The following is a 15,196-nucleotide window of genomic DNA, read 5'->3' on the forward strand; positions in this document are numbered from 1 at the left end:
CTAGCTTTCTACCTAGGTTGCACACCGTGCAACCTGGCTCAAAAAAGTATTTCGCACCCTGCTGTTGCATCAAATGTACAAACAAGACCTTCACACTCTGGATCACTTCTAAAGCACAGGAATCACTGTTGTAATTCACCTCACCCTCGTCCCCCTACCTTCTGACACCATTACAATAGCATGCTTGGACCGTATGCCAGGTTGCCCCATCTATCCTAAACCATTGAACTCTTGACTGCCGCCCGACTAAGTAAGCAGGTAGCTAGGAACGGTTCCTGCTGCTGGAATGTTGTGATTTTGCCGCAGACCTGGCCTGTGTGGTGTTTCAAAGAATCGCCAAATGTGACAGGGTATTTACTCAAGCAGGGAGACCGGCCCAACCTTCTGACCCCCGAAAAGTTGGCAAGACCTGCCAGAAGAGAACCATGTGTGACACGGTGTCCTCCAGTCATGTATCTCTCCAAAAAGACGAGACTTCCACAAAACTACTCACATATACAGGGCTCAAAATACTGGGCTTGTGCACCTAATTTTTTTTACTGTGGGTGACCAGTGCACAGGTACTACTGTACACTAGTAAACAGAATATTATCAAAAGTAAAGCAATATAACCTTTGTTGTACTTTGTTTGATGTAGTGCCTGGTTAACATTTCGAAGTTAGCCATAGAATTACAGATTGAAGTCCTTGAGAGAGGCAGTAGGGTTTAAAATTACGTTTTGGTGCCATTCTACTTTAATTTATGTTGTGTACCCAAAATTGTCTCTGTGCCCCTAAATGTTTAGGTTAGGTACACTAGTGCACCTATTCCCAAAAATTAATTTCGAGCCCTGCATCTAAGCGTCTAGCGGTCTTGTAGTTGGCTACAGCGATATTTCACTTGGTGTAGAAAGGGTCAAGAACGTTTACAACTTCACATCAACACTAGTGCCCTTCCATAAACTTCCCTTCGTGATTTTGAACTTGAAGGCTTCAAATGCCAAGGGCTTCAAGAGAAAATGCATAAAAATATCGGCTTTCCACTTCAGAAATGTTGACATAAGCCTTGATACTGAGCCCTTTAACAACACTTTGTAATGTCTCTATCGGGGACCTTTCAACTCAACTGCGATGTATAACTTACACATGCTAAAAGTTTTCATGGCAGAAGGGTTACTGGACAACATCATTCTTGTGGGTTGACACATGGTTGAAGCTGTCAGCCAAGTAAAAAAAAACAGCAGACATTCTAGATATCACTAAGGTTTGCATGCTCTTCTAAGACTTGACATTGGAATTTAAAATTAGTTACACTTTCAGACAAGGCAGTTCCTGACCTTACTTTACCTTACAGGACAATGCACAATAACCTGGGTACCTTCCCCTTTAGTAAGTTTTAAATACCTTCCAGCTGATGTTTCCAACTATTAGAGTGAGTATACTAGCTAGGATATAACCAGGCTAGACGTGGATGATACAAACCAAACATCTTTGAAAATGTAAGGGATGATCCTATTTGAAAATGTGAGGTGACTGAGATTTTTTTCAGTGAATAGTCTCATCATCAGCAGTTGATGGATCATCTGGCACTGAAGTTCTCTTATACACTACAAAGTTCAGAGGTATTACAGCCCTCACAAAGGTAGTGGACAGACTACCGACGGGTTCAAGGAACTCGGTTGGGCCTAGGAAAACTAATGGTTTCTGGTTACGGTCCTGATGAATTTAGGATCAGTAGGTAGGGACTCTCCACAAAATCGAAGCATCGAGCCCGTTAAAGCGGAAGGGCTAGCAACCCCTCCCTGTAAAAATATACCCTGCTACTGAAACAGCAAGGAAACTTGCTGCCCAAATTAATATGCCACTGGGTATTACAAGGGTCTGAACGAACAAACGAACTAATGAACAAACAACACTACTCACATCTGATGTTGAAGGACGCGGGGTCGCTGCTCTTGGAGTAGCCCGAGGAAACGTTGGACGCCACACAGCGGAACTCGCCCTGGTCCTCGTCCTTATCCACCGGTTCGAACTGGAGGTTACTTCCAACCATGCCCCTGGAACAGGAACACAGTAGTGTCAAGATGTGGATAGTTTCAATGCATACACTTTACTGTAAATGAATTTATGTCGTACCTGGGCCGCGAAAACGTTCGATACGGATGTCCTGCAACGTGTGATAATTTTCTGTATCACACAGGGTTCTATTTGTATCACGAGGGCTTCTATAGAATATTTCGAGCGCGCCGGTTGTGCCGCTGCCGAAAATTTGAATAGATGATTCGGAGGTTGGAATCAATGTTGTTACGATTTTTTGTTCGAGGACACAAAACTCTCAGCTTCAAAACCCTCCGTCGGATCGCCCTCCGGCCTACAGCCATCTGGCGATCCTACCCGCGGCCAGGCTGGTACCTCAGGTGATACGGAATACCCTGTGTTGTATTCTATATGTACTTTCCAATGGTCTTATTTTGCAGTAGGAGGTTAGACGATGTTTTCCCTATTGTTTGAAGTTCAGGATTCAAACAGTCCTGTAGTATACTAGAATACTACAATTACAAAATGCAACTTTGCGGTGTTATGATTTTGTGGTAAGATGTCCCCAGGAAATTTCAAGATTCACAGTTCCATGATATCATAACACAACACTGAATACATTTCCATTAAAAAACTTCCAAGAAATATAATTCTTGGACTCAATATTCATGAAAATGGTTAAGCTTGAGTAAAGGCAAAGGTACCAGTTGGGTCAGACACCATGGCTGTGAGTTTTAATCAGTGCAGCTGAGATTCTACTATGATCTGTGAGTGTAAATTACTGTAAATGCAGAAATGTCTGCGGTGGTTTCATGTTTGCGATTTTCGCGGAGACCGTTTCACCGCAAACATTTTTGTTCAATACTGTAGCAGTATGTGACTATAGCACTGATGCGAAATAAAAACCACAGCGAACTCTCCATTTTGCCCTTAGTGTGAAATGAAAACCACGCAAACTTAAATGCATTTACAGTATGTACAAGAACCTGGAACAAGCAGTACAAAATGCTGTTGTCAACTCCATTAATTCACTTCTCCACGTTCCTATCACTAGTCAACATCAATGCAATTCAACATTTTCCATTTTGTTGCATAACAAGCCAAACACATTTTCTTTGTCCTCACACAAATGCACACTTTTTCATTCAATTGTCTTCCTATTATTTCCTAAAAACTGGGAATGGCTTTCGTTGAAATCATGGCACCATATGCTACCTATCTCGTTATGTTGTCCACTAATGGGCTCCGTGGTTGCCATGGCAACTGGACAATGGCTGCCCGGCAGGCGGTTGGCCCTGGAGGTCGCCATGTGTTTGTGTTTGCCTGAGCAACGGGTGAGGGATTGGCCCTGGACTCATGACCAAGGTCGTGGCGAGGAAAACACATGTTGTACCCTGTCTACCTCAAATCTCTAAGCAGATGGGCGGTCCGGCTTACTGTGTATTCATTTACCTTTGCAGTGGTCTTATTAGGTAGCAGTAGGGAAAGGGAGGTTTTCGCAGCATTTTGAACTTTTTTAAACAATTCTCTAGTACAGTAGACACACATTGGAATCGCATATTTGCAGTGTCATGAATTTGCAGTGGTGAGGTCACTGAGAAAATAAAACCACGTCTTTGTAGTTGTCCTTGTCTCTTTCTGTCAAGCTAGTTCTTACACGTTTTATTGCCCCCCCCCCCACATCTACTTGGAGATTACTGTCCACCATCTCAAGACTATTGCCCATGCATCAAGCAGACCATGCATCAAGCAGATATGTGACTGACAGGAATGTCCGTCATTACGAGGATTTTAGTAGTATCCCATCAGGCACAGTTGGTGGGTAAGAATGTATATGAGAACGTCTATATTTGGTAAGCATAACAGATGTTGGCTGTCCAGATTTATGACTCATAATGTGAGCAGTCAAGCCGACAGACTTTCAAAACATTACGAGTTAAGTTTAGAAACATGCAGTCAGACGTGTTTCTAATGGTTCTTCTGTGGGTTTTTTAAGTACAGTTCAATATTTTGGGATTGAACTTACTCATCAAAAGATAGGGTCCCATATGCCTGATCATGTTATCAAAGCAGGTGTAGGGTTTCTAATCACTTTGTTTCTCTTTTTTCAACTTTCAGTCTGCTTAGGTAGCTGTTAGACACCAAATTTGTATTGGTGATAACTGACTGTTGCCTATCCATGTCAGGGACCTCAGCAGCAGAAGTGCAATGTGGTTTCGATACAGCTCACATTTTTCGGCCAAGCATACTGGGCCACCCCTACTCTTCTCGATAAGTGTGTTGAGTTATTTTAAAGAACTGATGAACATTGTACCTCCGTGATGTGTTGACCAGTCGCTGCCCGTCCAGCTCCCAGTGGAACTGCAGCCCGACGGGGTCGACGACCCCGCACGACATCTGTGCACGCCGGCCGTCCAACACGTCCTGGCCGATGGGTACCGGGTCGAACACGAAACTGTCCGGATCGCGACACTGGCACTTCAGAACCAGACCTGGAAAATAATTGTTGAACAAAATAAGAAATGGAGATGGGAACACCATATTTCAATGTCAAATGCTACAATATAATACACTGACTAGATCACTATAAATTGTATAATTCACTAAATCACTTTAAATCATATACTTCAAAACTATGTCCAATCATATTGTCAAGTAAAACAATACATTACACTGATTAGATTTATTATAAATCGTATATACAATATAAAAGTGACTATAAATGGCATATTTCATTATGAATAAAAAAATATGACCATTTAATGATAATACAGCCAGTCACATACAAGTATGGTACAAAAAAATGTATGGTCAAACAAAATAAGACTCAAGCTTTTGCCATCTGTATTTCCCCAATACACATGGCAAATCTTTATACAATTGAGAGCGTCAAAAGAGCACGTTCTCAAACCTACATCCAAGTACAGATCATTAGAAAAACACAACACTTTTAATATACATCACATGCTTGAGTTCTGCCCAACCTAAAGTACAGACAAGACTTTTGTTGTTTTCGGAGAGATGTTATTTCCGAGTGAGTGAAGTTATCTAAGCAATGTAGACAGTCAGGGGAAAACCAACACCAGCTAATTGCTGTGATCTGATCCTCCCATATCCATGTAAATAGCAGGCCATAAAGTTGAAAGCAATGGGGCTGTTTCGTCAGGATGTCATTAGAATATCTGAGAGAGAGAGATGAAATTTGCAAACTGAATTGTTTCATGCCGTCGACATTCAAATTTTCTGGTATCAGAAATATAATTGTCTCTGTTATGGGGGAGGCAAATTCCCCATTTACCCATTTCCTTCTACTTACATGTAACCTCCATTTGCATGATTCTGCCAGGTTTCAGTGTGTCTGAGACTCAGTGAGAGATCTCTAGCACAGCACCCCCAGGTATGCAGTGCTTTATACTGAGAAATGTTAAATTGGAGATCTCTTTGGACACATTTTTTGCAGAAATATGTGACCTGGCAGAATTATGTTAGTAGGGGTTACACAGAAAAACATGCGTGTAAGAGGATATTGCTGAAATTTGTAGGTTGTTAACTTTCTGCCTCATTGACGAGTGGATCTAGCAGAGAGAGAGAGAGAAAGAGAGAGCTCATGTAACAGTCTATTCCACTTCCTGTAAAGCTATGTGGCTTCCCCTCCCAACAGTCATGTTAGTAACAGCAGACATAAAGACTTCAAGCTACCAACAAAGGCCAACATTCATAAACTGGTGTATCCCCCAAAAAATGTCCAGTAAAAACAGCAACTTGGTCCTTTTGCATAGTTGCTATTGATAAGCTAAATCCTTTTCTGTCTTTTACACAGAAAAAAAATATTTTGCACCTAACCCCTAAACAAGTCAGTGAAAAGGCCCCTCATTCGCAACCTGGGATTAATTTATTACCTGCTAATTGTTAATTTTGTCCCCTATTTGCAGAGCCTGTCCCCATGGGGCTTCTGTTGTAAATACATGTAATTATGTCTGCACAGGTAATTGGTCCCTTCATTCAAGGTAAGCTCCTGAACACCACAGCGTTCTGTCTTGAGTTGGAGATGGAATTTTCGTACCTTGGGGTTACCGGGTTGGATTGAGTTGAGGACTTCCAAATAAGTCTCTACTGATGTCTCTACCAGCAACAGCAGTAACACATCAGAGCCCAGACACTGTGTCCAATCCCTTGTTGACAGAATAAACATTTTTGCTAAGACTCCAACAGGGAGGGAAAATACACCTCCCTTATACAAGATCTGTTAACTTTCCCAGGAGCCACAGAAGAGTTGCAACACACTTTTAACATCTGCCTTTTTCGAAAAACAAAAAAGACCATCCAAGAAGTGAAAAAAAAATAATTGCGGGTAAGTCTTTGAAACTTGCAACACATAAACAGGGGCGAGTAAGCTAAGTATAAACAATTCTCTTCCCTTCAATTGAACTTGAAGCGTAATGCTTGAGACAAAGCATACATTTTCAAAATGTGGCTTCACAGTTTCACTACAACTCGCTTTTGCAGCCAAGCACACTGAGTCACCCCTGCTATAAATTTGTCAATGAGCGTGTTGGGTTCTTTTCTATAAAGATACAATATCAATTTTGACTTTCCTTTCTTCTGACATGTCTGACTCTTTCTTCTCCCTTTTCAACATCCTCAGAGTCTGCCAACTTTCTTTTGTATGAAACAATAATAGCTGAATTTGTTCTTCCCTCTCACTCCATTAACATGATAGTTCCTGACACAAATTGCACAAATTAATCAACAAAAACAAAGGAAACGTCTTCTATAGGAAGTCAGTTCGCATCAATCACAATTTAACATCAATTGACACAAAAGGTTGGTAGTAAAGTTAACCCCATCTCTAGGTGGGGAGGATATCTAGCCAGGTACACAAACAACCGACAGACGCACCATGGCAGTATAAGCAGCGGGTGGTTTACTTATGTAAACTTGTATGTGTGTATTACACAAATCAAACTGACCCCTTGTGTTTAGATTGACTTTCGGAAAGAAACCACATCAGTTTTTACCAAGGTTTTAGAAGTTGGAATGAAGTTGGTTGGACTGAAGTTACCTGCAAATTCAAGACTCATTACAAACATGTATGACCAATGGAAATTTGACAAATTTATCATGGATACATGAATTGACTGTGACAAAAGGCGACATATTGAAACAATGAAATCTCATTGTTTACAAATTGTATGTAAGCCTTATCAACACTAAGCCATGGAATTAATCTATTCTTAGACATCATTAACTTGCCTTGTGGAGGTTCAATTGGACATAATGATATCCATCTGTCAAAATAAAGTATTCCACGAAAAAAACTTTGAAGTTTTTATACAAATTGTATGGATACCTAAAGAAGTTTGGTAAAATTCTCTAGACTACTTGTAATATAGAGTAGTGGCCAGGGTCTGGACTTGGCCTGTCAGTTCAGAGTTTATCTGGCGTGTTGACCTCAACCTTGTCCAATATTTAGTAACAGCCAGACAACCAAAACGTGCGTTGTCCGACAACTTACGTGTATACAAACTCTTACGGGATAATCTCACACACCAGACGTTGTTGTTAGCTTTGCGTGATAGGAATTGAAAGTTGGGGGTAACAGACGTTTGCTTCAGTTTGTGCACATCTTACTTTGAACGCAAATTAATTTAGGCTGCATGTTATTTGTATTTTATAACGTCCCACCCCAGGCACTTTCCTCAAACAGATGGAGCCAAAACACAACGTAGACAGAAACGGAAATGCACATTTTGTAGCTTGCAGGCTGCGAAATGCTATACTTTCAGTGCACTGCTGTTGTTTTAGCAAGCATAATTTAGCGTTACTTCACTACAAAAAACATAGGCCTGATGCCCCCCTCCCAACAAACACACACACTTCAAGAGCCAAGACCAGAACAGTCTTTGCTTCCGTTGTTCGTTTGGCAGAGTCGGCTGCCAATATCGGGCCCAAATCTAACCCCAGCGCGTGCTAGAGTGAGGATGTTGGCTTCCACTACACATTAAGAGAGCCGAACAAGTCCACTATCGATCTGTATAGACTTCCCGGAGGAAGTTTCCGGCTCGCGATTAGCCGGTTCCCTGGCCTGGCGCTGTAGCAACAGATGATCGGCTCCCTCCATGCTGCCACTGAGATTTCCAGACTTCACTCAAGTACCGACTTTTTGTCGGGTCGATTTCGTACCCTTGTAAGGAATTTTGTACTTACCCAAGAGCACCAGCACCAAGAGAAGGGTTCTTCTTTCGCTAAAAATCCGTCCGATTGTCGGTAAAACCATGTTCAAGCCGATATTTTGCGCCTGTCTTTCATGGAATTTCTGATGAGAAACCGAAGTCGCGCTCCCCTGGTGGCCCTGGTGCACCCTCTTTGATCCGGACGGAGGGTTCACTACATAATTATCAACAATATACATCCGCACCATCCAAACAAAACCTCATATTTCATACTCTCCTATCGTTATTGATAAAAACTGCTGAAACGTTTAGGTTTTAGATATCATTGCATTGAAATTTGTACTATTTCATATGAAAAGTTTGTTGACTTTACAACATCTAGCCGATGGTGGAATAGAAAGTAGTTCCTCAATGGACAGAATGTAAGGATACACTACAGACGGACTAGGGTAAAGACGACCACGCCTAGATCCTTGAATGGACCAATCAGCATCCGTAACGACCTGTCAATCATCGACAGCGGGAAGTTTTTGTTCAAGTGACCTCTTGAAAAATCCGACTCACCTGTCGCACAGAGTGAAGTATTGTATTTATCTATTTCTGATCGTATTAATGTTCGAAAGTTTTTTTTTTTCTGCACAGAAACAAGTTGTTTTATTCATACTCACTGTCTTCGCACCAGTGTAGTTTTCTATATATTTTCCTGTGTCTTATTCTTGTGTCACACCTCAAGAAAAAGTCAATCTTCCCTGTCATTAGTTGCTCAATGATGGAGCTCCCATTTCAACCATGTTGTCTGTTAAATCAAATACTAGTACCCCTTTTTAACAGAGGGTTGCATGGGCGAAAACTCCACAATTGACTTCTATTTTTAGTTTTTATGTGGGGAAATTAATTTGTTATATATATTTGCTTCAATAAGACTAGAGCGCTACTCTGCAACACTGTAACCAACAAAATGATAACGACGTCATATCGACTAGCTTAATCTTTATCTATGTCACAGTCAGACAATATTCAGTAATTTTTAGAATAATTATGGCATTTCCCTTCACATGAAATTAGCGACTTATGGTGTTTTTTCCTCTAAAAAACTATTTTTTTCACGCAAAAGAAATTGGATAAGGGGCTTCTAACGTTTGTTGCTATAGCAGTGTGCAATCAAGGACATTAACCAACAGTAACTAACCAAGCGGTAACTTGTCTGAGCTACCTGAACTTCTGAAGTAAACTTAAATTGAAAGTGCACGCCACCTATCATTCATGATGTGTACTGTATTTGCTGTGGTCATTAGCACAAAACCACTTTTTTCGCGTAACCAAAAACACGAAACTTAGGCAAACTTCGAAACTTTCCTTTATCAAATAACGACGTCTATATCGACCTGCATAATTTACTTTACTTGGTATGATAAAAAAATCCCGACACAGAAGGCGTCCAGGGGTTTCAATTGGTATCGCCCTACCCGTCATCCTCTTGGGGAAAAATATACACTCGTCAGAATCACTTCCGGCTTTCCAAAATGGGTTCACGGGCTTCTCTGCTGCTGCGACAGGAAGAAATCGAGGAAATACAGCGGGAAACTGGATGTAAGTTCTGTATTCTATGATTTAACGCCTTAAGAATGTTATATTGTTACCATTTTTGTTGTAAGATAGGTGTTGTAAGTCTTTGCGGTCGTGTTGTTGTCCCTTACTCTGTCCTTGGGGGGCGGTCACGTCATACGCGTCAACATGATGGTATTAAAATGCGATTTATAACACTGCATTTATGAAACTAATGTCGTTCAAAATAGCAGCATTGGGTCACTGTTGTGATGTCTATGTTTTCCAGTCTCGCACAACCAGATCACACGGCTGTACAGTCGGTTTACCAGTCTGGACAAGGGTCAGAATGGTGCACTGAGGTGAGCAAATAAAAATCAAAACATTTCCTTGTGAACATCATTTACTATACCTTATATTCAACTCAAACGCACCCTCTAGGCACCCATCTAGATAATGAGGCTGTTTTAGTGCCTTTTATGTGCTTGAGGCACCTTCTCGAACACTGGACATCATTTTCACCCCTTCCGAAAGACTAATGCAGCTCCAACCAGGAAGCCCTTCTCTGATACACTACATCTAACGTTACTATACAAAATCCAGCGTGGGGCGTAGCGTCAAGGAATACGATCAAACAACTGTACCTTCATACTATGTTATCCACATTCATCAGAAATGCAACGTACATTGAAACTGTGTGCATGTTGTCAATGTACACAACCGTTAAAAGACTCTGTCACTGTGTTTAGGCAAAGTCATAATATTTCTTAGCTATAGCTTCTCTGAGATGATCATAATGTCTTGTTTGTCTCCTAAGCCGAGAAGACTTACTGAGAATTCCAGAGCTTGCCATCAATCCCCTTGGAGAGAGGGTTGTGCAGCTGTTCTTCTTGGAAGGGTGAGTAGGTTTGTATTGTCTATTTACAAAAGGAATATAGGTATAATAAATTTATATTACAAAGTGTGATTACTCTAATTTAGTTGTTTGCGGCCAGATCATCATCATATACATCGTACAGTTTACCCTGCAGATTGAGGGCATTATTGGATTACCAATTGTCCTGTAAGTTTCAGGATGTAGCATGGTACAGCCTGAGTTTCTCAAATTTTGTTTTAAGTGCTGTCTAATTTGCAGTAGCCTGAATTCAATCAAGCCTCCTGTGACCGCTCGCCGCCCTGTAACCGCCTCGCAACCCAAGGAGAGGGGAGAGAAACCCCCCGGACAGCTGGAGTTTGTGTTATACAGACTAAATTTGCAGTTGCAGTTAGTAACATGATACCAACATCAGATGACCAAATAAATCATATAGTAGAGAACGACATGAAGAGAGCTGTGTTATTATATTAATTTCATGTGCAAGAAATCAATTTTGCTAAAACTTTACACAGGGAGGATGAGCAGGTGAACTTCCGGCAGTACATGAGAACCTTGGCACGGTTCCGACCCGTGGACCCCAACCAGAAGAACAATAAAGATGGCGTCAATAGCAGGGACAAGAAACTGGAGTGTGAGTTATTCTGCTTTTGACAGATTCTTTTTTCACGACAAGTTGTGACAGGTCGTTTGATGTAATATGACCAGCTGCTGCCATACAGCGTGCCTACAAAGCTGGTGTGTTGCACTGAAGGGTAGTTACATGTTCAACAGCTATATAATACTGAAGAATACAAGTTTTTTTCTGGTATTATCGGTATCTAAAATATAACAAAATAACAGAATAGTAGAAAAAAAGCAAACAAATTTCACTGAATACGAGCAATCTGTTTTCATTTCTGTTTTGTGCAGTTGCTTTCAGGATGTATGACTTGGACCAAGACAGCAGGATTTCCAGAGACGAGCTTTTACAGGTAACTATTAGGTATCATATCTATGGCTTGTTGAATGGTCTTTTCTACATCCTCTCCCTTTGATAGTATCTCCAGTTGCTTCTCTACCACAAGGTGGAACTCATTGCTACAAAGTACAGTAAGAGCATATAGACAGCTTTAGCTCACAGCTAGATGTGCAAAGGTTAGGTGTGACAGGTTGTTCAGTGTAATATAACCAGCTGCTGCATGCCTGCAAAGCTTGTGTGTATACGCCGAAGGGCAGTTATACCTGCTATACAGATACAGGTACAAAAGCTGTTTTTTTACACAGCTGTACAAAAGGATAGTTATACCAGCTATACATATACAGAAGCTGGTGTGTTACGATGAAGGATGGTTGTACATAATGAGATACAGGTTAACCTTCTCCCTGCTGCCTAACTCTGTAACCAATAGGGAATTGGGTGCCAAACGGCTGCTTCAGTGTGCTAAAGGTTAAGCTTCTGTCCTGTATTGCTGCCGTAGGTTTTGCGGATGATGGTTGGGGTGAACATCTCAGAGGAGCAGCTGGGCAGCATTGCAGACAGAACCATTCTGGAGGCAGACACTGACGGGGACCAGCGCATCTCGTTTGAGGAGTTTAGCAAGGTGGGTAGAAGTTTTCATTTGATTTTATTCTTACCGGTAATGTGTACTTATATGATTCTGCTAGGCCACACCAAGGACATTATGTTATGTCCTTGGTCACACATATCCACCACCCTGAAAAATTGCATCCAAAGAGATCTCCAATACAACGTCCCTCTGCATATCTAAACTGTGCATACCTTTACTAGAGTTGCTGCACTACAGACCTCTAGAACACAAAAAGATCTCATCTTCAAAGTGGTGGATATATGTAACTGGGCGGATAAATGTCAATGGCGATTAAAATGTGAAAACGTTGATTTGATGTGCCAGTTGTAGTCCAGAACAGTTCTACATGTATTAACAAGTAGTCAACAACTCTTTTTATAGATAAGAAAAGTTGCAATTCATGTAAGTAGAAAGGAATTCTACTGATTGTGGGCTGGCTAATTCATATCTTCCAAAGTCTAAGTGATCAGTATTATAAGAGTTCTTCTCACTTCTTTTGTATTATTTTCCCCATGTAGGCTATGGAGAGAAGTGAAGTGGAACAGAAGATGTCAGTGCGGTTTTTGGACTAGAGCAGGAGTTTTAGCATATTTCTCATCTTAGACACTCCAGGCTGGGAAACACTGTATTCTGAGGTTTTGCCTATTTTAGTGAAGAGCTGATGGTAAATCTTAAAATCAATGAAAGTTGTATACCTAGAAAGAGAGAACAAACAAATGAAATAAAATTATTAAGTACATACATGTATGGATGTACTGCAGTATATTGTAGAAAGGCATTTTCATACTCAAGATCTCCAGTTTATAGGGGACGGACTTTCATACTGTGTGACACACAAGATAAGATTTATCCGGGTGCTTTTGTAGCACATGAAATAGTGCTTAAAATATTGTGGCATGGAGTACTGTGAAGACCTTCTCACTGTATAGCTTTTTAAAGTAAATCTTTTCATTCCTGTTGGTCTTTTATCGTTATGAAGTCTGATTATTTGTTATATAGGTAGGTATTTTTGATAGCTTAAATACACTTTGTACTAGATGGGTGCTTGATGTACTATAATTTGGAACGGATAAGAAATGTTGACAAAATGTATAAAATGGCAAATCGAGATTTGTGGGAATTGAACAGATGTTGCTCCTCTATATTTGAGATGGATTAATGATAATTGATCAGTGGCAATAATCCACACCGTCATTACATATACTCAGAGGCGGCGTATGGGTCTTATTCACCCATCAAATTTGTATTGATTACAGAGTAGACTTGTGTTATGAAGTGATAGCCTGGGTACCATCCTACGAAGTGACCGCTGGTTCAATTTTTACGCTTGCTGGCCATGGATTAACCGTGGTTAGCAAGTAAAAAGATTGAGCTAGCGGTTACTACGGAGGATGGTACCCAGGCTAATAAAGTGATGCTGCAGAGGATGCTTTAGAGGAAGAGGACCATTGATGACAGTATTATTCAAATGAGATTATTCTAGGTTGGGAGTAATGATTATTGGCCCAAATTGTATCTTACTTAATATAACTTTGTGTAAAATTGTTTCAGATACATGTATTCAGAATAATAATAAAGAGATATTTATTGCTTACTTCCATCTTTTTACTGGAATCATACGACCCAAATCGTGCATTTTTAGACATTGCTGTAATCAAAGAGGTTTAAAAGAAGCCTCCTTGCTGGCATAAAGGCTAGTTTCAACAAGAACAAGAGCTTTTAAAAAAAGCTGGCGTTTCGGCTACGTTTATAAGTGTGAATTGTCTTTTCCCTTTACTTGAAGTAAAATCTGCCAGAGGAAGTCACTCAAGGGCTGTTCAGTCTATAAGAAAAATTGTCATTTTGGGAAATGAGTACTGTTTTAATAGAGAAAGGCAGATTGGGGAAAGCAATTTTGAAGTTACGTCACTTAACTTAAGTGCTTTTGAAAAAGCTGGTCTTGGCCTACAACTTGTACTTATTTGTAAAATGTATAATAGGCTCATTATAAAAGCTATCAATGTAATTATGTACATGGCACGCAATAAAACATAAAATTTGAAAAAGCACCATTGAATCATCAGCACTATGGTAATTAAGTGAAATAGAAGTTCATAACAGCTAAGGTTCTATCTAAAATGACTACCAAATGTCAAACAAATCAACAGCTACCTCATCCGTATTATTCTGGTTTCCGCATTTACAACATTTCTTCCTTATTTTCCTGGGTAATTTTGCTAAAATTCATGAAAATTCCCATAGTTTTGTGCCGAGGGGCGCCACTTTCCACGTCCGTGTTGTCTGAATGAAGTCGATACTGAACAATGGAGCATTTGCTACTGTAACAAAGAATCGCTGTTTTGCAAACAACATCAAGAGCCTCTGTTTACATCGGGGATAGAAGTTTAGTGGCGAGTGTTTTGCAAGAATCATCTTACCGCGCATAGGAGCCGCTGCACGGTATTTTCCATTACAATGAACAGAAAAATTCGAATGCCGGGTTTGGAATCTATGAAGTCCTGTTCATAAGACAAAGGCCTTGTATATATGAAATGAATATTTAAAAATAACAAATATAAAATATTTCTTTATTTATTAATGAAAAAATGATATTCATAAATATGATATTGATAGATTAATATAATATCAATATATATTTTTGATATTCAATATCTAAAAAGAAAAAAAAATCAATGCACGGAGACGAACCCGGATCTTCTGGGTCCGAAGTGCTTCGCGTTGCCAGATCGGCCAAGCTGCGGTACGTAACTATTCACTCTGGACGTAATGCTATAACCTCACTATATGGTATCATTTATGCCGATTTTTGGTCGTTTTCTTGACGAAATCATTTTTTTTCTTCTGCAATCTTGTGGAATAGATGTAATATGGTCATTTTTCAGGATATCAAAGTCCGAAACCACAATGCAATGATATTTCCGAACAGTTGTAGCAGTTACATGCGGTCGCCGTCCTGTGTCACATGCAAATCTAGCCTGCCTGCATTTTCGTGCTCTCTTGCCATATAAGGCAACGGCT

At 40.3% G+C, this 15,196-nt stretch overlaps 2 protein-coding genes across 3 annotated transcripts in view; one reads left to right on the forward strand and one right to left on the reverse strand.

Annotated features, from left to right (window-relative positions):
- LOC136433888 (inactive tyrosine-protein kinase 7-like) overlaps positions 1-8,465 on the reverse strand; it is a 38,162-nt gene extending 29,697 nt beyond the window's left edge. Inside the window, exons 1-3 of one of the 2 annotated variants that reach the window (XM_066426474.1) lie at positions 8,223-8,465; positions 4,330-4,507; positions 1,902-2,035 (exon numbers count right to left, since the gene is read on the reverse strand). In XM_066426474.1, coding sequence (XP_066282571.1) covers positions 1,902-2,035; positions 4,330-4,507; positions 8,223-8,436 — 526 coding nt within the window. In that variant the 5' untranslated portion in view covers positions 8,437-8,465. The remainder of the gene's footprint in view (positions 1-1,901; positions 2,036-4,329; positions 4,508-8,222) is intronic. The other variant, XM_066426473.1, reaches the window with a different exon arrangement.
- A 1,177-nt stretch (positions 8,466-9,642) lies between these two features.
- Positions 9,643-13,772, forward strand: LOC136433893 (calcineurin B homologous protein 1-like). Its single transcript, XM_066426483.1, has 7 exons — positions 9,643-9,778; positions 10,023-10,095; positions 10,551-10,631; positions 11,123-11,241; positions 11,520-11,581; positions 12,068-12,190; positions 12,697-13,772. Exons 1-7 carry the CDS (start codon positions 9,712-9,714, stop codon positions 12,748-12,750), a joined length of 579 nt encoding a protein of 192 aa, XP_066282580.1. The 5' UTR covers positions 9,643-9,711; the 3' UTR covers positions 12,751-13,772.
- The last annotated feature ends 1,424 nt before the right edge of the window (positions 13,773-15,196 follow it).

The sequence above is a fragment of the Branchiostoma lanceolatum genome, chromosome 4 (assembly GCF_035083965.1).
Source record: "Branchiostoma lanceolatum isolate klBraLanc5 chromosome 4, klBraLanc5.hap2, whole genome shotgun sequence".
In the NCBI taxonomy this organism is placed as follows: domain Eukaryota; kingdom Metazoa; phylum Chordata; class Leptocardii; order Amphioxiformes; family Branchiostomatidae; genus Branchiostoma; species Branchiostoma lanceolatum.

Bases quoted from the DNA above. Each gene is read 5' to 3' on its own strand.
- LOC136433893 (XM_066426483.1), top strand. From the start codon at position 9,712: ATGGGTTCACGGGCTTCTCTGCTGCTGCGACAGGAAGAAATCGAGGAA. The intron at 9,779-10,022 runs GTAAGTTCTGTA...TATGTTTTCCAG, and splicing joins AATACAGCGGGAAACTGGAT to TCTCGCACAACCAGATCACA. The intron at 11,582-12,067 runs GTAACTATTAGG...TTGCTGCCGTAG, and splicing joins CCAGAGACGAGCTTTTACAG to GTTTTGCGGATGATGGTTGG.